We start from the raw sequence: 27,332 nt of genomic DNA, 5'->3' as shown, positions 1-27,332 counted from the left end.
AGTTAGAAAATGAGGCTTTCTCAAGTGGTTACAGATTTTAATAGCAAATGCCCATAAAACAAACAATAACCAGCATCTCCAAATTCATACTGAGATTCCTAAGAGGCCATGAATAATTTATGTATGATTCAAAAACAATAGAAGGTAAATCTGTTTGTTCAAAAGTCTTAAGTAGACTTTTCTGTGTTGAGGTTTATATTAATGGATGGATAACTACCATTACTATAATAAAACTAATTTTGAAGAAATCTGAGCTCAACAAGAATTTAAATACATGCAAAAGCAATTTTCCAGCATATCTGAATTATAAGGGATCTATCTCTGCCTTCTTAGTCTTATAATGATTCTCTAATGATCCTAGGAATCTCTGCAGAAAGCTCATTTTCAGCTAATAGTATCTAATAGAAGTCACTCCCTACTCATCATTATGTTCTTTATTTTCAAGTCTTTCAAGATCAACTGCATGGGAATAGATCGCATTATATAATAGATGCACTCCAGTTTCCAAGACACATCAATTTCCAAACATTTTTTGCCAAGGCCAAGTAGAGTAAAAAAGAAACATCCTGAAAGGGAGCAGTTGTTCTAACCAGTTGGAGGTGACGATTTATCAAGAACCGTTAATCCGCTGCCATGTAAAGAGCCTCCAGCACATTTACTTTCCATCTTTGTGAGAGTAAGAGTAAGTTCTAATTATGGCTTAGGGCAGTTTTCTCACCTGATGTTAAAAAGAAGTTTGAGGAAATGTATGCATTTTAAAAAGCAATCATCCAGTCTGCTGGTAAAGAAGATACAATTCTGCACAAATTGTGCCTACACAATTCTGGGGTTTCATATAAATGATCAGATTATTTTTATTTAACTAAAATGAAAACAATCTACTCTCATTTATGAGAGGAGGGAAGTAAAACATTCACTTTGTTAATATCCAACTGAGATTTGCATATTGTTAGCTGTATAAAAAAGATTCGGGTAGTTATTTGGTATGGATTTAATGTTCTGTTATGATTAACTGCAACTGGCTACAAGCAAGTCAAGGAAAAATGACCTTCACGTTTTCATGAAAACCTCAGTTCTGTCACTTATTAGCTGTGTGTCATTGGACAGCTTAACTCTGGTTACCTGAACTTCAGCTTCCTTCTTTTAAATAGAGCTGATAATGATACCATCTTTTGCAATTCACACACACATAACTTGGCACATGTTAGCTAGTCATTAGACATGGTCTTTATGCTCACCTTGCCTCTGGGATCAACAGGGTTATGCTTTTAGCCTAACCAAAGAACAAACCCAGGGCCAAAATATGTAGGTTCAAATAGTTAAGTGCCCTAATAAAAGGGGAATTTCTATCTAAATATGTATTGCTCATGCCTTCCATTTATGCCTCCATGTCCCTACCCAATGTCCAATTCCACTTTTCAGATTTGTTACCTTGTGCTATGCATTGCCTTCTTCCTCAAGAGGTCCCTAAAAATACAAATGGTCCAGGAAAGGATAATTAAGGCCATTATCACCTTGTGAGAATGAGTATGTGTGTTTTTTCTCCCAGACAGAATATCCCATATACTAATCCTTGGTACCTGGGAAAGGATAAAATGACTCTGAAAGAGGGGCAAAAGGACACAGGATATACTTCACAATTTTGCTTGAGTAACCTTCAACAGTTAATCATTTATTAGGTACTAAAAACCTTCTGGAAGGAAAATCAGGAAAATGGTTTTAGTAGTTGCCTCTTCATTGCCTATCTATCCTCTTGTACCTTTTGAATATGGTACTGCAGAAATGTATAACCTATCCAAAAATTTTAATTTTTTTAAAACCCAATCCTCACACTCTGTCACTTGTCTTACTTTAGCTCTTAGATATTTGATTACAGGATGTTGACATTTATAAGTTGACTTTTTTTTCTTCTAAAATTAAGCTTACTTCATTTAAAATATGACTGGTTCTCAAAGCTAATTTGTCTTTAAAGTATTAAACATTAAAATATTCCTATTCGTGAAGACACAGAGTTATGAGACAACATTATTTGCTGACCCTGTACACACAGTTTTCTTCACTAAAACTTAAGCTTCCTGCAGACAGCACCTGTGTTTTATTAATCTCGGGAGGCCCCATTGTGGCTTTCACAGAAGGGTTACTTTCTTGAGTTCAGTTCTCAGTCCTTTCGTCCAAGGAAGAAAAATCATTAAATATAACATGATGTTTTGATAAAGGAATTTTTCAGGATTTTTATAAAAACAAGCAAAATAACAAGAGACAAGTAAAAGGAGAGGAAGAGGAAAAACAAAACAGTTATAAATCACCTGCACTTGTAATGAAACTTTTGGGAATCTATTGAGAATGCCTGCAAAACACCAAATATTTCATAAGCAGGGAAAACTAAGGTTGATCTAAGGTCATGGACACGTTTGTTCAACAAAACATTTGCTGCATGATTCTTGTGTGCAAGGTCCTGGGAATAAAATGTTAAGAAATGCAGATGTGATCCTTGTCCTGACAGTTTTCATAATAGTGGGGGCATACAGAAAGGTAAAACAGGCCATTATCATATGGTATGAAAGATATCATGGAAGGAAGTACAGAGAGTTACAAGTGCTCATAAAAGGAGGACCAATCCCATGCTTGGCTGTTTAGTATCACAGTGATTGGGACTAGAGATTTAGAGTTCTACAAACCTGAGTTCAAGTCCTGGTTCCACTGGTTCCACTCTATCACCTTGGCCAAGGTATTTAATCTCTCTAAGCCTCAGTTCCATCAACTTTAAAATAAGAATAATGATAGTACTGAGCTTGAAGAGTTGATGTGGGTATTCAATGAAATCCATGTCATAAATCTGACACTATGTTGTTGTTGTTTTTAAAGATTTTATTTATTTATTTGACAGAGAGAGACACAGCAAGAGAGGGAACACAAGCAGGGGGAGTGGGAGAGGGAGAAGCAGACTTCCCGCTGAGCAGGGAGCCCGATGTGGGGCTCGATCCCAGGACCCTGGGATCATGACCTGAGCCTAAGGCAGACGCTTAATAACTGAGCCACCCAGGCGCCCTCTGACACTATGTTTTGCAAATGGCAAGCACCCAAGAGAGATTAGCTAATAATATTAATGATAATAGTAAGCTGGGAAATGATGCATGAATAGAACAGGTAGGTAAAATGGAGACGAAGAAAGAGGAAGAATGTCCCATACAAAGGAGAAATATATGCCTAGAAAAGAATAGCACAGTGAGCTTTAGTGAAAGAACCTGGCTTGAGCCAAAGGGTTGGGAGGCACCCAGGGTAGAGTCAGAGATGCAACTGAAGCTGGAAAGGCAAGCAAAGTCCAGCTCGATGGGTTTATCAAGCTTAATGGAGGTTCTTCAAGAAGTTTCACCAGAGCAGGGACAGGATCAGATTTGAGTTTTAGAAAGACCAGCTTAGAGACTTGGACTCCACAGCATGGAGAATGGAATGGAGACTAAGGAGACAGAAGGCAAGGAGATCAGTGGCAATAATCTTAAGATAATGCCTTCGCTGTTGTGGAATTTCAGTTAGGGAGGCAGGTGTCACATGAAAAGTATATACAACAGTCCAAAGAGGACCTTGAAGTAATTATTATCAGCTTGTTAATATTAGCTAGTTAGCATTTCATTCATTCATTTATTCACCCAACAACTAAGCCAGTGAACTGGTATTGTGAGAGATTTCAAAGAGTGTTAGTTACCCTGCTTAGCCCTGCTTTCTGGAAGTAACCCCATCCAACACAACTGCCCATATTTCTCTCTCTGGCTGAAAGATCTGTTAACTCTGCTGATTCAGATCATGTGTAATGGCAAAGGCATTTTTGGGAGACAACATGCACCTGTAGGAAACTCAAGCTGGGAGGAAGTGCTACATAGCAGATTAGGATGGATCCTAAGGGGTGAAGATGATTCCCCTTCACCATGGGAAGGGGAAATTTCACTGTAACTACCTTAGTATATAGTAGACTTCTTACTGCTCAAAAAGAAGTAAGTCTTCCATGACCCACTGTTAAGTAAATAATAACAACCATCACTCATGAAATGTCTTATCCTATAAATTTCAGATGGATTAATAAATTTAGTACAACAACTTTATGAAATAGGTATTATGTCCACTTTTCAGGTGAGAAAGATGAGGCAAGAAACACTCCCCAAGGTCACAGAATTAGATGCAGTCTGGTATTCCTATTCACTACACTATGTGGCCCTCTAGCAGAGAGCCACCAGATTGATATAAGAGTGAAGCCAAATTAAAAGGTACGCCTCAAAATCTGACAGGGGAGAATCAGGAAGGCCAAATTTGGAAGGTTTTATTATAGGAATAAAATGAAATAGATGATTAAACATGCAACAGTCTCTTGACAGGAAATTGGACAACCCTCATCAAAGGAGTACCATGTTGAAAGGGTTTCTGAAATCCCTTTTACACTTTAAAGCACAAACCACGGTTGTGCCATATGGCCTAGGACACACTAGAAAGTATTTAAATGGTTTAAATGCTTATCAGTTTAAAATAGAGTGGGCCATCTCAACAACTCAAAGGTGTGGCAAAGGAAATAAAAAGCAAAGAGAATGAGAACCTGTTACTCTTTTTATTTTCTGCTAAGGTAGGGTGAACAAAAGCTGAATTAATTGTCTCAGTAAGAAATAAAAGCAATATGCTTATTCTGCCCATGTATGGTTCTATCAACTAAGTAGTGGAGCATGTGTAGAATAAGCATATTTTAACTATAAGCTCTATGAGGCATTTCTAATGCCCACTGTATAAAGACAAAATAGGGGGGAAAATCCCTAACTGTCCAGATATGAAAGAAACCACCGGCTTTTTGCAATGCCACTTGGTGCCAATAGAAACGGAGAGTCCTGAGCCTGGGCTTTTAGCCTGGTGATAAGGGGAACCCAGGCCAGATGGCATTTTAAAATCCATTCTCACTCTCTCTCTCCCCACTCACCTACCTTGGGTTTAAAGCCATCACACCCATTTTCACAAGCTGCAATATTTTAAAGTAGTCACTTTCCCTTGAGAACACAAAAAGCTCTAATTGCTATAAGTTTAAAAACAGAGTAAAAATCATGGAATTTGTCAAACAACCATTTTTAATTAAACGCACAGACACACACACCCAAACCCAACACCCTAGACCGAGGACAGCTTTTCACACCCAGCCTATTCACGAGCACGTATTCACAGCTCACCAACAAACCACTCCCCTGACACTCGTCCCTTTCTGCCGGACTCACTCGCCACCACTAAAAAGTAACTCGGGACGCCCTAGATCTGTGGGCACCGACGCCCGGTTAATTCATCTGGCCCGCGCTGCTCTGAGCCCTAGGCAGGACTTGGGGGCTTCAATGTCACCAACCAGCGCTGCCCACCCCGCCCCCCTCCCCCAGAGTCCTCGCCCGGCCAGGAGCGGCAAACCTTCCCTGGCCCCGCTCCCGGGGAAACACTCAGAGTTGCATTGTCTTTACCACTGTTTAATCTTTACAAATAAAAATGCCTGTGAGATGGATTCCCCACCCCACCCACCTGCGGGAGTCCGCACAACCACACTCAGTCGGGTTGTCTAGGAGGCACCCAAGCTGCGCCGACAACCAGGAGGCGTGAACAATGAACTTCTCTCTTTCTCTCTCTGACTCTCTCTCACACACACACCCTCTCCCCCAAATGAGAAGTTTTGAACTAGCCGGGGGCCAATTCCGCCCGCAAGTCGGGCGCGGGCGGCGGGGGAGGGCCCGGTGCGCGTCCCCGGCCGCGCCCCTCGCGTCGCCGGGCCGGCAGTTACCTCCTTCCTCCGGCTCGGCGCCCCGGGTCGGGTGATGAGGGCCGTCTCCTCGCACACCACGGCCACGTCTTCCACGAACACGCAGTCGGGGAGGCTCTCGTCGGCTGGCAGCTTCACCACCTGCAGCCCCAGCTTACTGCCCAGCACGCCCACGTAGAGCTGATGCTGCCGCTCGGCACGGGCGAAATCCACCTCGTCGCCCTTGGCGCGTCTCAGCGCGTGCTGGCAGAGGGACTCGGGCAGCGCCCGCACCACGGCATGGGTGGCCCGGCCGAAGGCGGCGGGGTGGCCGAGCGCTGCCATGGCTCCGGGAGGCGGCGGGGGCGCGGCGGCCAGGTCCTCCCGCGGGCAGCGCGCGCCGAGCCTGCGAGCGCCCGGCGGCTCCCCTTGGCAGCAGATGAATGTGGTGCAGAAGGAGCCCCGCTCGCGCCCGGAGCCCTGCCCGAGCGACTGAGCATGCCCAGAGCTCCCGGCGCCGGCCCGCGCGCAACCCGCGCGTCCACCCCGGCGCTTTCGGGTTTGCTGCGGCCGAGACGGGAGTTGTAGTGGCGAGCACCGCGCGAGGAGTGGGCCGAGGAAGCGAGGAGCGTCAGAGTTGTGTGCAGGTGGGGGACCTCGGTGGACCCGGACCTGAGGTTACCTGTATTCCGCGGCAGGTGCACGTGAAGAGCGTGCAATGGTTTGAGCCGAGTGACTGGAGGGCTTCTTGGTGGTCAAGAGGCAAAGGATGGGATGATTCCTTTGTGGATAAATACTTTGACCTCTCTCCCTCCTCTCTTGGTCCCAGGTTGCCCAGCACGTGGTACCACCCCCAGTTCCTAGCGTACGAATCTGTTTTCCTACCCAGGTCTGCAAATGACCTCTCACCCCAGGTGAGACGAGATTATAAAAAGAATGTGTTTCTTTCCGTCTGTGAGAAAGAGCAAGAGTCCAAAAACACACGTAGAGAGAAGAATAGAGGTATAGAAACACAGTATTTCAAGGACAATCAGTCGTCATGAACACTGTGATTCTGGTGTGTTTGTCTCTAGGGCCCGCAGATGTAGGGAGGCAAAGACCCAGCGTGTTTTACCCACTCTAGACAAGCGCTCCCTTGCCCAGTGCCAGACAAACACAGCATCACAACTTCTCCTCACTAGGAAAGAAGGTTTCCAACCTTCTCCCTGGCATTCCCTTCACGCCTCTACAGACTCGGTGCAATTCCCGTGGTATTTGTTGAACGTTTCTTTTTCCATACACCTCAGGGAGTGCCTTTCCCTCCTTAATGGCACTATTTTTCTCCCTTCACATATCGCAGATTAAATAATCCTTGGATTCTGTTTCTTTTGAGGAGAAAATCCACTTCAAAAACCAAACCATAACTCCAAAATAATCTCAGGTAATAATCTTCTTTCCTCAGATTCTAGAGCACATTTCTAAGTTAAAGATTGATTAGATCATGAAACCTTAGATTTGAATGAGACCTTAGAAGTCCTCTAACTTCCCATCCAAAAGTCCTGAATTCCAGCTAAAACAAATACGACAGTCATAAGATCTTTACTTGAACATTTTAAACCTCTCTTACTTAAAAAGCATATTCTACTCTTGAAGAGCTATAATGGTTAAAATCTTCATTTTGGGCTTAAAACCCACTGGTCCAAATTCTGTCTTCTAGCATTACCTAACAAGCTCATACTCTTTCACAAGATTGCATTCATGCTATCTGAAGACAGTTCTCATATCTCTGCTGCCTGACACCACCCTCCCACCCACCATCTTGACCCCTTCTAGGCCTTGAGCCTGAACCATCAAAAAGTAACTAGTGATTTGGTTTCCAACATTCTGATCATCTTCCTTTTGACATACACCAGTTTGCCTGTATCCCTTTAAATCATGGTATCCAGAATAGAAACAATTCTTCCTGTGTGTTACGACCAGCACAGACTGACAGCAGGACCCTTGTTCCAGATGCTAGGCTTCTATTCACACCGCCTAAGACTGTATGCACTTTTTTGATGATCCAGTGCCAAGGCCTAGGCCACAGGCTTCTTGCCAGAATTCTGATCCCAGTTTTTAGGAAATGTGGGTTTCTAGGAGCAGATCTATCTGAGGATCCTGGAATGATTGTCCCAACTGAGCCAGAGAAAATGTGATTTCCGCCCTCCCCCACCGCCCCTCTGCCTCGGTCTCAAAGGTAACTTGAATGTAAATGCCAGATGACATGGCATTTCTCAGCTTCAAAAGTGAGGGGTCTTAAGTGAAGGACAGTTCTGACCCTGACACAGGAGAGTGGGGCCAAAATTAAAATAACAAACCTTTAAGACCTACTTTGTTCTACTTCTGAGGCAAAACTCTCAGGGGACCCAGGCTGCCCTATCAGTACTAAGGTAGTGTCAGAAATCACTTAATGGTGGCCTCGGACAGGGATTCCCACTAATGCTACAGCTGAAAGCCAACCCATGTGCTGAGCTTGACCTGGCTAAAATATGGGACTTTGTTCCCCCCCTTTACCCAATATTGAGGTTCCATCCACCTCCAATTGGCCTAGCGACCTTAATTCATGCTGGTACCCTTTTAGAGCCTAAATATTTTGCCTGCCACTCAGTGTCCTGAGCCTAACTTTGAGTGGGGTCCTGTACCACTCTGGGCTCATGTCAGCCCAGCAGCCAATTAAAACTTGAAAGTTTTTTCTTAAAATTTCCATACTGAAATTGGGCCATTGGTTTTTAAAAATTTAATCTTGTAGTTATCCTTATTAAATGCTATCTGCTTCATTCCCACTTGCCTAGTTTTGATTCTGTTGTCTTGTGCATTATTTATTACCTCTAGTTTTGTGTCATCTGAAATTTGATAAGCATGCCTTCTGTCTCCTCTAAGCAGTTGTCAAAAAGCATTAGAATGTATATGTCAGTGAAAAGAATAATAAGAACACCAACTCCAGTAAATTATAGTTTACATGCCTTCCTGCTTGAGTTCTGAAGGACTGTTTTTAGGAAAATAGATTTTATTGAGCCCAACATTTATAAATTCATTTTTCCCGCAAATATTTATTGAAAATTCCCAAGGCACAATACCATATTACATACTTCAGAGACATACAAGAAGCATAAAAACATGATCTTTAACCTTCAAGAGCTTACAACCTCCCTGGGAAAACAAGACATCCAAAATTGAAGCTATGACAAGGGCACATGAAAGGCATAGACAAGAAAGTGCTATAGGAATTGGGGGAAAGAGATATCACTGTGGCTGATGGGTGTGGAAGAGAGCTGCTTGGAGGTGAATGGACTTGGTTTAGGCCTTGAATAATTTTTAGGATGTGAATAATTGGAAGGAGAGAATGAGAATTCTAAGGAAAAGTACGTGCAGAAGCCAGACACATGTTCCAGGGATAATAGATCAATTCAATGCACACACATATTGGTTAAGATAACTCGAGCTGCTACCACAAACAACCCCAACAAATATAGTGGCATGAAATTGGTATAAGTTTATCTCTTGTTCGCTTAAAGTCTAACACAGATGGTCCTGATTGGTTCCTGACTCTTCTCCCAGAAATCTGCAGGGATCCAGCCTTCTTCCATTTTGTGGCTCCAACACTTCAAAATATGGCACCCAAGCTCACCATGCTCACCTTCCTAAAGCTGAAAGAAAGGGAAAGAACATACAGCACCATGTGTGAGAGGCTTAATGGGCCAGGCCAGGAAGTGATGCATGTCATCCCTGCTCACATTCCTCTGGCTGGAACTCAGTCACACAGCTACAATAATCACAGGGAAGAGTTGAGAAATACAGTCTTCTGTGGGCCCAGGAAGAAGAGGCAACAGGTCACAGAAACAGCCAACAGGGTTCTGCCCTAGAGTACAATGGGAAAAATGGGAAATAAAGGTAGAAAGGTAGGTTAAGCTTTCCTCACTTGAACAATGAAGAGACAAATGGTGTGGAGAGGGAGTGTAGTCTCTAGAGCCAAACTGTGGGTGGAAGCATGGCTCTGCTGTTTTCTCGTATGATCTTAGACCTGTTTCTGAAAAGCTCTTTGCCTCAGTTTCATCCTCATCTGTAAAACGGGAAACGATGAATCCATTATCATAGGGTTACTATGAAGGTTAAGTTAGCAATACAAGGTGCTTAGAAAAGTGCCCAGAATAGTACCTAGCAACTAGTTCAATAAATATTATCCATTGACAGTTTGTGAATAGAAGGCTCTGAATGTGACTTCCTACCAAAGGTCAAACCACATATCCACATTCACCGAATTATCAGACTCATACAGGTATCCTAATGCTTTCCAACAGAACCTATGGCTTTCCTAGACTGACAGACCAAATCTCACCCACAGATGTAATCATAGATTCAATACATATTTGTTAAACCCTTGCTACATGCTACGTACTGTGCTAGGCACTGGGGATGCAGTCATGAATGACAACGTAGGGTTTATTTATTTATTTATGTAGAGCACACATGCATGGGGGTGGGGCAGAGAGAGAGGGAGAAGAATCTCAAGCAGGCTCCATGCTCAGCAGGGAGGCCAATGCGGGGTTCGATTTCATGACCTAGAGATCATGACCTGAGCCAAAATCAAGAGTTGGATGCTTAATCAACTGAGCCACCCAGGTGCCCCAATAATGTAGGGTTTATTATGGTCAAATTGCTCTTTTGCTCTTCCGCACATTTTAAGATCTTTATAACCAATTCCCTGTTTAAATTTCCTCCTTTTGAAAGACCTAGAGCTGTTTCTATTCTCCTGGGTGGACACTGATACAAAGGCAACTTTTCTTTTCCATTGATAATATTGCTGGTACTTACATTTGGAGTCAATTTCAGATAGCAATTATTTCAGGATTAAAATAGACATTCCTGCCTTAGTCCTTTCTTACTCTATTTTTAGAAGATTAAAGATTTACTTTCATTGGGGAATGGGTGTTTAGGGGTGGGGGTGGGAATCCTAAAAGAGAATGAGGGGGTCAAGTGTGTCCTCATCCATCTCAGTGCTAGAAATACTGGATCAAGTAAGTACCATAAGTATGCATTCTGACAATAAGTCCTGAGTGTTTCCACATAACAATCATTAAATTTGATGCAAAAACAATTTATAGTGGAAGACACCCATTGTTACAGAGTTTCATTGACATCCAAGGAGTAAATGATGTTTCGTTGAATGGGCAGGCAGTAGGTTATAGACTAGAAGATGGTTTCGGGGTAGTCAGGGCTCTGGTTTCTAAAGTCAAGATGTGTAGCCTCCTAACTTCAGTTTCTTCAAATTTCATCTGGGAATTCATTCACTAAACAAATATTTATCAAGAACCTACAATGTATATGGTAGAGGAATATATATAAGCAGTAACTAAGGCATGATAAACCTGACTTTGGCTCCTGGCCTTCCTGCATTCTAGTTGTGTAACCTTGGTGTGCCCTAGACCCATGCTTCACCATTTTCTGTCTTGCTCGAAGTCCAGGAGGACTGATCTTCATGGACTGCACCACCTGGGATCCCATTATTGTTGACTTTGGCCAATGGGAGGCAATTACCAGAGACTGGAGGGTAAGAGGGGAGAAAGAGGTCAACATATTTATTCCTCTCACTCCTTTTCTACTTTTTCATGGTTCTACAACATCCACACCCTTCTATAGTCATAGCTTCTGTCTGGTGGCCCCTTTTGGGTGATTCCGGCTTCTGGCTGGGTTCTGATAACTATTTACATGGAAGTAATAAACAGCACACATTCCAAAACCCAGTTTTAAATACATGACATTGAATATTTTTTAAAAAGCAAGCTGCCAAAGGGGTGCCTGGGTGGCTCAGTCAGTTAAGCGATTGTCTTCGGCTCAGCATTGGCCACTCCCCCTGCTTGTGTTCCCTCTCACGCTGTGTCTCTCTCTGTCAAATAAATAAATAAAATCTTTAAAAAAAAGATGCCAAAAAAAGGTCAATTCAGCATTTTCAGAAAGAGTGTTTAGCAATATTCAATGTATAAGGAGGCTGTGTTTAGGGTCATCCACTTTCTTCGGTTTCTCAAAGTGTTTCCTGGCATTGGAATGTTATCAGAGTAGCTGTAGAAGGTCCTGGCAGAGCCAACATAATAACCATCACAGGTGTGTTTAATGTAAAGATGTCAATGAAAGCAGCAAAGTTAGAATTCCTAACCCCCATGTTCTGGAAGGAAGCAGCTGATTTGCTGTAGGTCAGCTGAACTGCTTAATGGTGTTCCTCAAATTATCTACATCTGGGGGTGGCAATGGCTTCCTGTTTTTGCTAGTCTCTGGGTACCTCCACATCCCTTGCTCATTGTCTTTACCCTGCCCATACCTCTAAAAACATTCTCTTCAAAATTCGTAGTTGAGCATGCCATTTGTTTTTTCACCAGGGAGCTTACTTGGGTGACCCACTTAAATTTATATGTAAATGAGAGCTATATGGAAAGTGGGAGTTATAATACCTTAATCTCTAGGTTGTTTTGAGGCTGAAATGTGATAGCATGGACAAAGGTTCTTATTGTGCCCAGCACCATGAAGTCTTCAATTAATGATAACCCCTAATATTAATAGTGTTGTGCTCTTGTACCAGGCACTGTGATGAATACCAAAGTTTCCATCTGCCTTTGTGTAAAATGCCCATTTCCACCATGCAGCACACCCAAGTCCTTCAAATGAGATAACATACAAAGTCTTACCTCAGTAACGGGGATGCCATAAGCGCTCAATAAGTGCTCTTGGCTCTTCAAAGCTCAGCTTTTTCTTCTCCCTACCCCCACCCATACAAGGAACATTTCCCCTTTCTAGACCTCTATACCCCCTTCTGTTCCCCTTTATGCTGCTTATTATTTTCTCCTAGCAGTGTAATAACCCATTGATGCCAGTGTCATCTACTTCATTACAACCACATTAGTGGCTAATGAGATAATCAAAGTATCCTGAACAGTACAGAATACTACATAAATGTATCGAGTCTGAACAAGTTGTGAAGTTCTATGATGATCTGCAAAGTTTACTGTGGCCCTGACATTTTAGAATTGTTTTTATTTTCAGTTTCTTAGAGCTTTTCGCAACACTGTCTTTCCAGAACTATTTTGTATGGTTCTTTCTTACTTAAAGGTATGTTTGTGGGGCAGAAATAGATTGTGGGAAAAACCTTTTCAAATTTTAGGTAATCTAAGTGTTGAAGAAAAGAAAAACCTTTCTCTGTAGTTGAAACTGGTGTGTGTGTGTGTGTGTGTGTGTGTGTGTGTGTACATGCTCCTGGGCTTTTATAAGCCCCCTTCATTTCTTTATGAAATGAAGTTGCTTCATTTCCTTATGAAAAACAATGAACTGCCAGGGTTGTCATTCCAGGAAATTGTCATGTTTGCTCTTGTGGTAACAGTCCACACGGTTTTAGCCTGGCGTCAGAGCACGCATGTCCTGGGAATCCTCCTGCCTGCTTCCCCCTCTGCATCAGTGGTGCTGCTCTCCTCGAGCTGCTGCTGCTTCTTCTTCCCCTTCTCCTCCTCTGCTCCTCTTCCCCCTTCCCTTCCTCCATCCCACTGCTTTTATAGATTTTATTTATTTGAGAGAGAGCGTGAGAGCGCATGATCGGGGGAGGGGGCAGTGGGAGAGGGAGAAGCAGGCTTCCCGCGGAGCAAGCAGCCTGACGCGGGACTCGACCCCAGGACCCCGGGACCATGACCTGAGCCGAAGGCAGACGCTTAACCGACTGAGCCACCCAGGCGCCCCTTATCCCACTGCTTTTAAAATGTTAGTGTTTCCCAGAGCTATCTAGCCTCATTCTCTTTTCCTCCAACTTTACATGTTTCCTCCTGTGGGTGAACTAATCTAGGCCCATGACTCAAATACCTTCTCAATGCCCACGATGCCCAGACTTTCATTTCTGGTCTGGCAATCTCCCCAGTGCATCAGAGCTGCCTAGAAGACACCCCTGTTTGGCTGTCCCACAGAAACTCCAAAGTCAACATGCCCACAGGAACACATCCTGTTCCTCCCAGGATCCTTTTCCCCTTCCATTCACTCCCAGGATCCTTCTCTCCTTCCATTCCATTGAGAGCTGCTCAAGCCAGTAATCTGAACATTATCTTTAGCTTAGCTTTCTCCTTTGCGTCTGCATTTAATCAATCATCATTTCCTGACAGATAATCTTCCTACAAAAGCTCAAATCCATCCATGTCTCTCCAACTACTCTGCCACTACCTAGTCCAGAATATAATTACTGGTCTCCTGGATTATTGCAACAGCCCTCCTATCCAGAGTGGTATTTCTAAACTGCAAATCTGACCATGACACTCTCTTGCTTAAATCCTCCAGTGGCTTCTCCTATGCTCAGAATGCAGTCCAAATGTCTTATCATGGCCTGCAAGACACCCCTTCACATCCTCATTCTGGTCACTTCCCCATCGTTTGTCTTACATGGACCTCTGCACATGGTGTTCTATCACCTGGAATGTGCTTGATCCCATCCCTGCTTGGGTAACTCCTAGGACTCCTTTAAGACTCAGTGAAAGCATCACCCCTTCTAAGAAGACTTCCCCAAGTCCCTTAAGCTGGATGTGGTGGACCTGTATCCATTTTCACTCCCATCACAGTGCTGTATTACTTGCTAGTTGAGGAGCTCTTGGCAGACAGACATATCTTTTTATCACTGAATCGTCAATTCAGGTGTTTAGAGAATAACTTAATTAAAGCAATGGATAGCATGCACCTTTCTATACTCTCATCAGCCCACCTTCATAAGAATGGGTTTCAGTTCTTATAAAATAAGAGGATTATAGTAGGCCAAGAGTCTATGATTCTATTGCTCCAAATGCCTGTTAATTGCCGTGCAGTAGTAAGAGTTCAGGGTCTGGGTTTGAATCCTGACTCTGTCGCAGGTGTGTGATCTTGTACAATTTGCCTAACCTTTCTGACCCTAAGACCTTTGTATGCAAAACAGGAATAGTAATACCCACCTAAGATGGGCATTAAAAGGATTAAATAAAATTATCTTGAACAAATATGACACATGTGGGGCCTGTTCTCTCACTGGTTTAGTCAGTATTCAGATAGCCCTTCATTCAAATCTTGGCTTCTATACAATCCTGATCATCAACTTAATACACAGAGCTTTGAGTTTTTCATTTGTAAAATGAATATGACACCTACCTTATGGTGTTATAAAGACTGATATGATCCATGTAAATAAAGTTTTATAGCATATAGAGTAAGCACTCAACAAATGTTATCAGCTTCTGTGACGATGATGATGATGAAGAAGAACAAGGAGGGGAAGGAGAAGGAGAAGAAGAAAATATGCAAATCCTGACAGTAACAGGCTTTCAATGAAAGTTACTCCCTTTTCTTTTTCTCATTCCCTTCATCATTGGGTAAAGCTTTACATACCCGTTCTAGGCCAAATCTCATTACAACAAAATTGTCGCCCAACTTCCCCCACCAAATGGGAACCTTCTTGTACTGAGTATTGGGTGAAAAATCTACTGCATCTTAAATAAATTCCATTTGCTTGACAATGTACAGGGACGACTCTTATAAATAAAGTCATGTAAAAAAATGGTGTCAGGTTATTTCCCCACACTTTTTTTCTTGCCAGCACCATTGTAAAATTATAGTGGACGGTCCTTTAAACTGGGACCAGGATTATGCATAAATGGGTAGCTTGCAAACTTCTAGTGGTTTTTATGGAGAAAGCCTCACCATCTCTATTACCTGTACTCTTACCTCTGAGGTGCTTGTCACCCTTTCTGTATTTTCTCCTCTGAATCATCTTTCCTCAGCTCCTCATCATTATGAATTTACTTTTCTTGCTCTTTGTTCCAGTTATCTATCGCTGCATGACAAATTACCCCAAAACCTAGTGGCTTAAAACAATCATTTTATTTTGCCAGTTATTTGTAAATCCCTCTGAATTCCCAAATGGAATTTGGGAAGGGCTTGTCTAGGTGGTTCATGTCTGATCCATGTGGAATTGGTTGAGCCAGTTGGAGCTGGAGGATGTACTTTCAAGATGGCTTCCTCACTCACATCTTCAGTGCTTCAGTGTTCCTTGGCCTCTCCCTCCACTGAGTCTCTTCCTCCAGGGCCTCTCCCTGTGGCCTGGGCTTCTCACAGAATGGTGGTCTCAGAGTAGTCTCAATTCTTAATTGTTGGTTGCTTTCCTAGAGGTGAGAAGTGGAGACTGCTGAGCCATTTAAGGGCTACACATGGAACTAGCATGGCCTCATTTCTGTCATCCTGTATTGGTCAAAGCTGTCACCGGCCTGTCCAGATCAAAGAGAGCAGAAACAGACACGACCTCTTCCTGGAAGGAGTGCCCATCATTAATCAGCCATGCTTTTATTCTCCAAGCTCCGTTATTCCAGCAAAGTATTTATATAACTTTTTCAGAGAATTTGCCTTCAATTTCCTGAAGTTTTGCTAACTTCCTGAATTAAAATCAGGGGCCGTACATATAGATTTATTTACACAACTAGCACTATTTACTGACTAGTGCTGGGCACTAGTATTGTCTAGCAGGGAAGGCAGCTATTAATCATATAATTAAATACTTATAAACTAAGTGCTATACAGGAAGAGGACTGGGTACCCTGAACATATAATGGTAGAAATCCCATATGTCTGGGGGATCAAGGAAGACTTCCCTAAGGAGGTGACTTTTGTTTTTTTTTTGAAGATTGTATTTATTTATTTGACAGAGAGAGACACACAGCGAGAGAGGGAACACAAGCAGGGGAGCGGGAGAGGGAGAAGCAGGCTTCCCAAAGAACACTTCCTGCATAGCAGGGAGCCTGATACGGGGCTCGATCCCAGGACCCTGGGATCATGACCTGAGCCAAAGGCAGATGCTTAATGACAGAGCCACCCAGGCGCCCCTGAGGAGGTGACTTTTGAGCTGAGACTTGAAGGATGGGTAAGTACTAACTAAGATTGGAGAGAACATTCCAAACTAAGGGAGCATATTAGCAAAGACAAAAAGTGAGAGGGAGCTTAATGTGTCTGAAGAAAGGAAAGAGAAATCCATGTACTACAGCTGGAATGTGGGTGATATTGCTGACTCATTTTAAAAGTGAGGAAACTGAGTGTCAGTGCCCATCTGAGAGCCTCATATAAGGTAAGGGCTCCACCAAGTGTGTTTCCCCAATGATGGGGAGTTTGCCAATGATTGGCCGCCTGCCTGCAGGCCTCTTTTGTAGCTTTTTACAACTAGAAAAGCGTCCCCTACAAACCGAATGATGTCCTACATGAGAGTCACCTAGACTCAGAGAAATCAACATGAAAAACTACCTTAAGAAAACATTATCTGCAGAAAATATAATACTTCTTGGTGGTATCACAGATATGAGTATAGTTTAAATGTAAATCAAGACTAACCATGCCAAGATTATCTAACTCTTTAAATGTGATTTATGATTCACATTACTATCTCCATTATATATATATATATTTCAACTTCTTTGTGAAAGCTGGAGAAAAATGGAAATTTGTGTTCATACAGGTCATATATGTAGCTACTTATTAAATTTTCCTGATAATTTATTTAAACATCCCAGCAAATCAATATGCATCAGTATAAAATGCTGCACAGATTATCAATAATTTACTAGTCTAGGGTATTTTATGCTTTTATATCCTAACATATGGGCTTCAATTTTCCATTCATTTTTTAAATTACTTTTAATGTATTTATTATAACTGAGAAAAAATTAACTATGTCATCTGCCAACTCAAAAGCAGAAAAAATTAGAAAGGCCTTTAGAGAAAGATTTTCTTCAAAAATACAGAAAGAAAAACAAAAACAGGAAGATTACCTTGGAAAGCAATTTTTCCACCCTGTGGGCAATCTGTGATAGCTACATCATTTTAGGGGGAAAAGGGATAAGAATATTATGTAGAAAAACCAGAATTGCACTTTTATGCATTTGTAAGAAGAAAAGAAAGATGTTTCAACTCTAATTTACTTTTTGCCAAGAACTCTTTCTCACATCCTAATTAATTTTAGGGATTATCCTTTCAGTTATATCCTCCCTTTCAACTTGTTAATATTTCTTTTTTTTTCTTTTTAATAATAGCCATCCTAACAGATGTGAGATGATAATTCATTGTGTTTTTTTTAAATTTTTTATTGTCATGTTAATCACCATACATTACATCATTAGTTTTTGATGTAGTGTTCCATGATTCATTGTTTGTGTATAACACCCAGTGCTCCATGCAGAACATGCCCTCTTTAATACCCATCATCAGGCTAACCCATCCTCTCACCCCCCTACCCTCTAGAACCCTCAGTTTGTTGTTCAGAGTCCATCGTCTCTCATGGTTCGTCTCCCCCTCCGATTCCACCCCTTCATTCTTCCCCTCCTGCTGTCTTCTTCGTCTTTTTTTTTTTTTTTTTTAACATATATTGTCTTATTTGTTTCAGAGGTACAGATCTGTGATTCAACAGTCTTGCACAATTTTCTTGAGCTTTGCAACATTGTCTGCCTCATTGTAATATTCTGGTGATCATCAGAAATGGTCATTGGTAAGAAGGAGATCAGGAGAAGAGGCTGGGCATTGTCAGGAAACACTGATGAATATCAACTGATGAAGAATGGGCTAACATTTTGGGGAATAGTCTTCAGGATTTATATCACTCTATAATATTGTATTCTATATAATTTTATATTACTTTATAATATTTATTCTAAGGAATATGGTGAAAGTAATATACCCTTTAATTGGAATTATATTTCCATTGCCTTTTGAAAGTTTAAAACATAATTTTTATTTTACTTTAAATTGTGTTTTGCTTTTAAAAGACTCACGGTTTGCTATAGCCCAAGAGGTAGTAACTGTAAAGCTGAAAGAAGTTAATAACTGAGATTATTTTTCCTCCCTCTTGTTTTTCTTTTATAAAAAACACCAGAAGGAAATTAAATGCTTAATTAAATTAAACAAATATGCTGAACTCTAATATTACCGTGACTAGTGTTTGCATCATTAACTGCTTATTTGAGTATTATGAGAATTTTCACATAGTCTGAAAGTGGAATAGGTTTGGCCCTAAATCAAAACAGGCAGTGTTAGTTCTACATGGTCTGGGAACAGGCATTCTGGAGGAGCCCATGTGAATATCATCAAAACACCAGACAATTAAATATTGCTAGCTCAGTTTGCTGGGCCTTGTCTTAATCCTGTTAGGGTGAAAATGGTGCTTCCAGCTTGCATCTGCTTGTCTCTGCTTGGGCGAGAGTCCTGTTGGGCTGGCCTAGTCACATTTCCTGGAAGAGTTCACATAGATCTGATTTTGAAATTTCCAGAAATGACTATACCCATCTTAACACATACTGGATTCTAAGAATATGATATTTCCTCGTCACATTAGTCTAAATCAGACATTCAAGTAAATTCAAAGAGCACATGTCTGCTCTCAAAGGAAGGGCCGCAAGCAATTAAAAGAGAAAACAGAATCACGTGACAAAAGAGCTACTTCTTCAGAAGCATGGGAGAATGAAGCTGTTGTCCCTGAAACACTTCCCTCAGTAGGTCAAACTGTGACATAGTCAAAATTCATCTTAGAAGTTCTTCAAAGCTCCCTCTCCCCACCCCACACACTGTTAGCAGCTCCATCCCCACTGCCTCTCTCAGCCTACCTTAAACTGCCCCCTTCATAATCAAGATATATATAATGTTTTTTTAAGGTAGTTCATTCTTTCAGATTCCTCCTAAGTGTCTAAGTAAACCTAGTAAACCTATTTGTGCTAGGATCTTAGTAGATGAAAATAACTTCAACCAATTCTATACTTTTTTATTGAGTGACCAAGTGCTAGGCACTGTGGCTGACCATCTGCTTAGGAAACTGTTCATTTAAAAAATTGGGAACAACTAGAAAGCTCTACAATAAAGCAGTAGTTAAATAAATCATGGTACTCCATACCTGTGGGATACCCTGTAGCCACTAGAAATAAAGCTTTTGAAAATAATGCTTCCATCCATTGCGGACGTTAACTAAACATATTGCGGTAATCACTCCATGATCTGTACGTACGTCATTATGTCGTACGACTTAAACCTATGCAGTGTTGTGTGTCAATTATATTAATGAAACTGGAGGAAAAAGGAAAATAATGCTTTAGTATAATCCCAGTTTTATTTTAAAAATGTGCATAGGAAAAAAACTTTTTTTTGCGTAGGAACTTTGGTTGTCTTTAATATGTAGAATTATGTCATTTTTATTTTCTGCACATTTTTATGTACTTCCCAAATTTTATTCCAGGTGCATGTACTTGTGTTATAATGAGAAAATCAACAATAAACATTTTTTTTGGAAGGCAGTTTCTCTCTGGAAGAGTTGTCGGTCTAGTCCAGAAAATACTAGATTGAAAACAAACTATTTATATGTTATGATAAGTGTTACAGTTTTGTATAAGGTGTTATGAGAACAACTCATCATCCATATACATAGGTGATGGAAGATTTAACAGCTACTGTCCACAATGATTCTGTGTTAAAGTCTTTAGCCCAAACAATTCCTTATACAAATCTTTAGTGCCAGATGTATTTCAAAACTTAAGACTTTTTTGGTTTTGGGGACGGTTTTAGAAAGGTAATATGGTGAGTATATGTATTTACAGAACACCCCCAATAGGCCTGGGCCAGCATCCCATAATCTAACATATTAATATTCCCATGTAGTGAGATGGGACTATTAGAATAAGGACTATAAAACTTCTCATCAGTCTAGGCCACCAAATCTGCTACTAAAAAGTCCTGCTTTGCAGAGCCATTTGGATTTCTGCATTATAGGCTGTGGACCTGGTTGGGTAATGTGGGGACTCAGCCCTAAAGCCTGTGCAGGGTGGCATTCATTATCTGCTTCTCAGCTTCTGGTTCATTAAGCCCAACACTTGCTCTAATTGTAGGGTCATAAAACTGATTTTGATTCACGTTAGAGCATGTGATCGTATTTGATCATAGATATATGTGCTCCAGGAGTGAAAATGCTCTAAGTGTGTCCTGAAGACACATGTGCTTAAGGGGTCTGGGGTTGCTTGAAAGGTGAAAGAAATGTTATCGTAAGCACACTTTACAAACATTTAAAAAATGTGAAGAAATGTGATGTTCTAAGTAGAAGTAATATTAATAGAGGTGGCAAAAAGCATTTCTCGGTATTTTTTAAAGGGTGTCTCTAAGCCAAACATTTCCTAATCTCTCTTGGAAGAACACTGACGGCTAAGTGACAAAGTGGCGTGGTTTCAGACCTTAACTCTAAAACTGCTGAGTTTATTGATACATAGCCAGTTCAAGCGAAATTTTATTTATTTATTTAATACATTTAATATTTATATATGTAAATAATGTGGGTTTTTTTCCAGCTTCTGCGGTATAATGAGTTGTGTGCAATGTCTGAGCTAGTACTGCAAACCATCGAGGACAAGTAGCAATTTCTGTGAAGTGACAGATAAGCAGTTTTAGGGTGAAAAAATGCCAAGGATGATTCATTTGAAATCAGCCTCGACAGTTTTCTTGCTGACAAAAGGGAGGACTAGAACAAAGGTTAAATTCTTCAGTTCTAGGAAACTGCTTTGTCTTTGGCTTGCTCCTCCAAGCTCTGCTAGTTCATCAAGATGTGCAGTTTGATTTTCTCCTGTGGATACAAGATCTTCCATAGTCAGACTTGCCATACAGAGCTCCTGACAGAAAAAGGAATTTCTCCGTGTTTCTACCAACCATGCACTCAATGAATGTTGCTTTATTAATGCAAGTTGACCAGCAAGATCTAAATTCTACAATAATCCCTCAAAATAATGATTCAGCAATCATTACCACCTTCTCTCTGGTAACCTTATTATCAGAAATATCAATATTTAGAAAACTCATTTATTTGACCTCCTGTGTGCCTTCTCGGCTCTGGCTGGAGTCACAAAAATGGAAACATGGCTGTAGGGCAACTTAAGGGACATGTATCCTATGAATTATTGGGAGTTAGCTATTTTGAACATTTTCATCACTGTTTTCAGCAGCTGATAGACTACTGTGTGCTATAAATAGCACTAAAGCTTCACTAAATTTGTTTTCATGATAAATTCACATTTTATCAGCCTACTTTAGATTCCTGTCTTCATTGTCATCACACTAAAAATAATTATTACCTGTTTAATATCATATAGTGCTGTTTAGGCCCCACAGAAAATAAATTAAGGATAGTCAGGTCTTATTTTCTGGGACCTTACAATTTTGAACAGATGATGACAACAGAGAAAGACACATGAGTTACAGAATAAACAATTGCATGAATTAGGTAGGTAAATGTTATATTGAGAACAAGTTAAACAGTTAACTTAGGCAGACCTTTAGCTGGTGAGTGTAGAGGCAATTATAAAAGCAACCCACAGGGAACTGCTGGTTTTTTAAAGGGCTTAATTAATTCTTTAATTTAGACACTCTTTCCTGGAGGACGGAAAATCTGGAGATTTTGCAGATTTGGTGAGTGCAAAATAACTAAAATTCTGGAGTGGGAGAAATATTCCAAGATTCCTGTCATTTTTATATTCAAACCTTGCAAGAAATGGCATCAGAACTAAGGTCCAGCAAATTCTGTTGGATTTAAGTTTTGCCTTCAGCCACATGTCACTAAGAACAGATGTGCTATTTATACTGAGAAAAGTATAAGGATTGTGCTCAAATGTGCATCAAACTCTGGCTTTGATGGTGCTCATTACATAGAAAATGTTTTGGATTTTTTTAGGTGAAGACAAATAATATATTTTTATGAAAAAAATAACCATAATCTCCAAAACAAAAATATGTACTGAGTGGCATTATCTTACATTTTTGCAAAATGGAGGACAGCTGGATTCTCATATCTTCTGCATTCAATCTATTGCAAATCTTGTTTTTTTAAAAGAATAATGATTATATACATTTAAAGAGTACAACATGATGTTCGATACACATATACATAGTGAAATAATGATTACAGTCAAGCTGATTAACAACATATCCATCTCCAAACACATTTTCTTTTGTGTGTGGCAAGAATCTACTCTCTTAGCAAATGTCCAGTATACAATATAGTTTTATTAACTACACTCATTATGCTGTACATTAGGTCTCAAGATACTATAAAAAATAAACGTTAGAGGGAGGCAAAATGGAAGAGTAAGGGACCCCGTTTCATCTGGTCCCTTGAATTTAGCTAGATATCTATCAAATCATTTTGAACACCTATGAATTCAACTTGAGATGTAAGAAAAGAATTGGAATTCTACAAATAGAAAAATTACCACTTTTTGCAAGGTAGGAGGTGCAGAGAAGTGAATCAGAGGGGATATATTGGAAGATAAATGGTGGGGGGGTGGGGAGGGAGCCTCTTTAAGCTGGCTACTGGAAAGTGATATAGCCCCGGAGCACAAAATCAGAATTTTTATTAGTCTGTTCCAGTGAGAGACGTCCCTGCCTGAAAGGTGCTCATGTGGTGAAGCGGGCAGAATCCTAGGTGGGACAGTGTGGTTTCAGGATCCCCAGAATCACAGAAAGAACGGGGGTGCCTGGGCCGGCAGAGTTCCCATGCATTGGAGTGGGGAACCTGGTGAGGGTCGGTGAGCCTGGGAGTGGCTCTCTGCTCAGTTTGCCATAAACCGTGAACTGCAGCAGGATCTGGAGACTGCTCTCTGTGCAGGTGCCCTGCAAAGGGCAGAAACAGGGTGATCCTCCTCCTTTCCCTGGGAGGATGGGTGTGGACAGCAGGAGTCTGCAGAGTTTGGCTTACACAAAAGTGGAGACTGCTTTTCCCTGAGAGTTTACTGAAGAGAGGGGGCTGGGATTTTTCAGCTCCAGGGCTGGAGATTGGGGCGCTGCTATTTTTATTTTCATCCTCTAAAGTGGTGGGGAAAGCCTTCAGGGAACAAAAGCCACATAGAGCAACCAGAAGCAGCTTACACTGAGCCCTGCCCCCTGGCAAGGAGCGGTGCAACTCCATCCAGGCAAAAACACCTGAGAATCAGCACAGCAGGCTCCTCCCCCAGAAGACCAGCTGGAACATCAGGAAAATACCAAGTTTACTGAGCACACAGACCTGCAAAACTCCAATGCTAGGGGAAAATAGTATGTAGAATTCAAGGTTTTTTTCTCATGATTCATTTATCTTTCAGTTTAAAATTTCCCTTTTCTTTTTTCTTTTTTTTTCCTTTTCAACTAGTTTCTTATTTTATCAACTCTTTTTTTTAAGTCTTTTTTTAACTTTCATTTTTACATTTACATTTTATAGATGTATTCTTCATTTTTGGCTTCCTTTCACTGTATTCAATTTTATTTTTGTATATATATATAAGTTTTGCTTTCTTTACAATTTTGGGATTTAGTGTCTTCTAACAAACAGACCAAAATACACCTAGGACCAAGTGGATTACCCTGTTTTGTCTACCTGGGAGATTATATTCTCTCCTTTTATCATTTTTTTTTTCTTTTTCTTCTTTTTTGGTTTCTGACCTCTTCAGATTTGTCTAGTGTGTATTTCACTGGGGTTGTGATTGATGTTTTTAATTTTGTTCTCTCATTCATCCATTTATCTCTGGGCAAAATGACTAGAAGGAGAAATTCACAACAAAAGAAAGAACCAGAGGTAATACTGTCTGCCACAGATCTAATCGATACGGATATAAGTAAAATGTCAGAGGCGGAATTCAGGATAATGATTATAAAGTTACTAGCTGGGCTTGAAGAAAAGCATCAAAGACACTAGAGAATCTCTTAGTGCAGAAATAAAATCTAATCAGGCTGAAATAAAAAATGCTTTAACTGAGATGCAGTCAAAATGGATGCTCTAACAGCTAGGGTAAATGAGGCAGAAGAGAGAGTCAGTGTCAGAGAAGACAAGATGATAGAAAGAAAGGAAGCTGAGGAAAAGAGAGAAAAACAACTAATGGACCATAAGGGGAGGCTTTGAGAAATCAGTGATACCATAAAGCAAAACAATATTAGAATTATTGGGGTCCCAGAGGAAGAAGAAAGAGAGGGACAGAAGGTATATTTGAGCAAATCATAGCTGAGAACTTCCCTAATCTGGGAAAGGAAACAGGCATTCAAGTCCAGCAGGGTAGAGAGAACCCCTCTCAAAATCACTAAAAATAGATCAACACCCTAACATATAATAGTGAAGCTTGCAAATTTCAGAGATAAAGAGAAAATCCTGAAAGCAGCTCAAGACAAGAACTCCTTAAACTACAGGGGTAGGAACATTAGACTGGCAGCAGACCTATCCACGGAGACCTAAATGAGAAAAATATGTGGCCAAGAATACTTTATCCAGTAAGGCTGTCAATCAGAATGGAAGGAGAGATACAGAGCTTCCACGACAAAGAGAAACTAAAAGAATTTGTGATCACTAAACCAGCTCTGCAAGAAATATTAAAGGGGATCTTGTAAGAGAAGAGAGAGCCCAAAAGTAACATAGACCAGAAAGAAACAGAGACAATCTACAGGAAGAGGGACTTTACAGGAAATACAATAGCACTAAACTCATATCTTTCAATAGTTACTCTGAATGTGAATTGGCTAAATGCTCCAATCAAAAGACACAGAATATCAGATTGGATAAAAAAGCAAGAGCCATCCATATGCTGTCTACAAGAGATTCATTTAGACCAGATTGAAAGTGAGGCAGTGGAGAACCATTTATCATGCTAATGGACATCAAAAGAAAGCTGGGTAGCGATCCTCTTATCAGACAAATTAGATTTTAAACCAAAGACTGTAGTAAGGGATGAAGAGGAACACTATATATCATACTTAAAGGGTCTATCCAACAAGAAGATCTAACAATTGTAAATATTTGTGCTACTAACTTGGGAGCAGCCAATTATATAAACCAATTAATAACCAAATTAAAGTAACACATTGATAATAATACAATAATTGTAGGGAACTTCAACACCCCCACTCACAGCAATGGACAAATCATCTAAGCAGAAGATCAACAAGGAAACAAGGGCTTTGAATGACACACTGGACCAGATGAACTTCACAGATATATACAGAGCATCCATCCTAAAGCAACACAATACACATTCTTCTTGAGTGCACAAGGAACATTCTCCAGAATAGATCACATACTGGGTCACAATCAGGTCTCAACTGGTACCAAGAGATTGGGATTATTTCCTGCATATTTTCAGAACTCCATCACAAGAGGAAATTTGGAAGGAACCCAAACACTTGGAGGTTAAAGAGCAGGCTTCTAAAGAATAAATGGGTCAACCAGGAAATTAAAGAAGAATTAAAAAAATTCATGGAAACAAATGAAAATGAAAACACAACTGTTCAAAACGTTTGGGATACAGCAAAGGTGGTCCTAAGAGGGAAGTACATAGCAATACAAGCCTTTCTCAAAAAATTAGAAAAGTCTCAAATACACAAGGTAACCTTACACCTAAAGGAGCTGGAGAGAGAACAGCAAATAAAGCCTAAACCAAGCAGGAGAAGAGAAATAATATAGAGCAGAAATCAATGAAATAGAAACCAAAAATAACAAACAAACAAACAAACAAAAAACCCAGTAGAACAGATCAATGAAACTAGAAACTGGTTCTTTGAAAGAATTAATAAGATTGATAAACCCCCAGCCAGATTTATCAAAAAGAAAAGAGAAAGGACCCAAATTAATAAAATCATGAATGAAAGAGGAGAGACCACAACCAATACCAAAGAAATACAAATAATTATAAGAACATATTATGAGCAACTATATGCTGACAAATTAGGCAATCTGGAAGAAATAGATGCATTCCTAGAGACATAAACTACCGAAACCAAACCAGGAAGAAATAGAAAACCTTAACAGACCCATAACCAGCAAGGAATTTGAAACAGTAATAAAAAACCTCCCAATAAACAAGAGTCCAGGGCCAGATGGCTTCCCAGGGGAATTCTACCAAACATTTAAAGAAGAATTAATACCTATTCTTCTGAAGCTGTTTCAAAAAATCGAAATCTAAGGCAAACTTCCAAACTCTTTTTATGAGGCCAGCATTGCCTTGATCCCAAAACCAGACAAAGACTCCACCAGAAAGGAGAATTACAGACCAATAGCCCTGATGGACATGGATGTCAAAATTCTCATCAAAATACTAGCCAATAGGATCCAACAGTACATTAAAAGGATTATTCACCACGACCAAGTGGGATTTATTTCTGGGCTGCAAGGGTGGTTCAACTTTTGCAAATCAATCAACATGATACATCACATTAATAAAAGAAAGGACAAGAACCATATGATCCTCTCAATTGATGCAGAAAAAGCATTTGACAACATACAGCATCCTTTCTTGATTAAAACTCTCCACAGTGTAGGAATAGAAGGAACATACTTCAATATCATAAGAGCCATATACAAAAGGCCCACAGTGATTAACATTCTCAATGGGGAAAAACTGAGAGCTTTTCCCCTAAGGTCAGGAACACGGCAGGGATGCCCACTCACCACTATTGTTCAACATAGTACTAGAAGTCCTAGCCTCAGCAATCAGACAACAAAAAGAAATAAAAGGCATTCAAACTGGCAAAGACAAAGTCAAACTCTCACTCTTCGCAGATGACATGATAC

General features: G+C 40.6%; 2 protein-coding genes across 9 annotated transcripts in view; both read right to left on the bottom strand.

Annotated features, from left to right (window-relative positions):
• The window catches only part of DDAH1 (dimethylarginine dimethylaminohydrolase 1), a 131,809-nt gene extending 125,614 nt beyond the window's left edge, over positions 1-6,195 (bottom strand). Inside the window, exon 1 of one of the 2 annotated variants that reach the window (XM_036064707.2) lies at positions 5,789-6,195. In XM_036064707.2, coding sequence (XP_035920600.2) covers positions 5,789-6,091 — 303 coding nt within the window. In that variant the 5' untranslated portion in view covers positions 6,092-6,195. Of the gene's footprint in view, positions 1-5,532; positions 5,554-5,788 lie in introns of those variants that run through there. The other variant, XM_078072809.1, reaches the window with a different exon arrangement.
• A 2,517-nt stretch (positions 6,196-8,712) lies between these two features.
• Positions 8,713-27,332, bottom strand: part of LOC118518149 (uncharacterized) — a 102,358-nt gene continuing 83,738 nt past the window's right edge. For 5 of the 7 annotated variants that reach the window (XR_013448092.1, XR_013448095.1, XR_013448094.1 and 2 more), the window contains one exon: positions 8,713-9,411. Coding sequence is in view for 2 of the 7 variants with exons in the window: in XM_078072807.1 (XP_077928933.1) it covers positions 9,406-9,411 (6 nt within the window). In the remaining 5 variants the exon portion in view is untranslated. Of the gene's footprint in view, positions 9,412-15,472; positions 15,910-27,332 lie in introns of all 7 variants that reach the window. The other 2 variants (XR_013448093.1, XM_078072806.1) reach the window with 2 other exon arrangements.

The sequence above is a fragment of the Halichoerus grypus genome, chromosome 5 (assembly GCF_964656455.1).
Source record: "Halichoerus grypus chromosome 5, mHalGry1.hap1.1, whole genome shotgun sequence".
Taxonomy (NCBI): Eukaryota; Metazoa; Chordata; class Mammalia; order Carnivora; family Phocidae; genus Halichoerus; species Halichoerus grypus.
The sequence above is the reverse complement of the archived record's forward strand: the minus strand, read 5'-3'. Positions and strand labels throughout refer to the sequence as shown.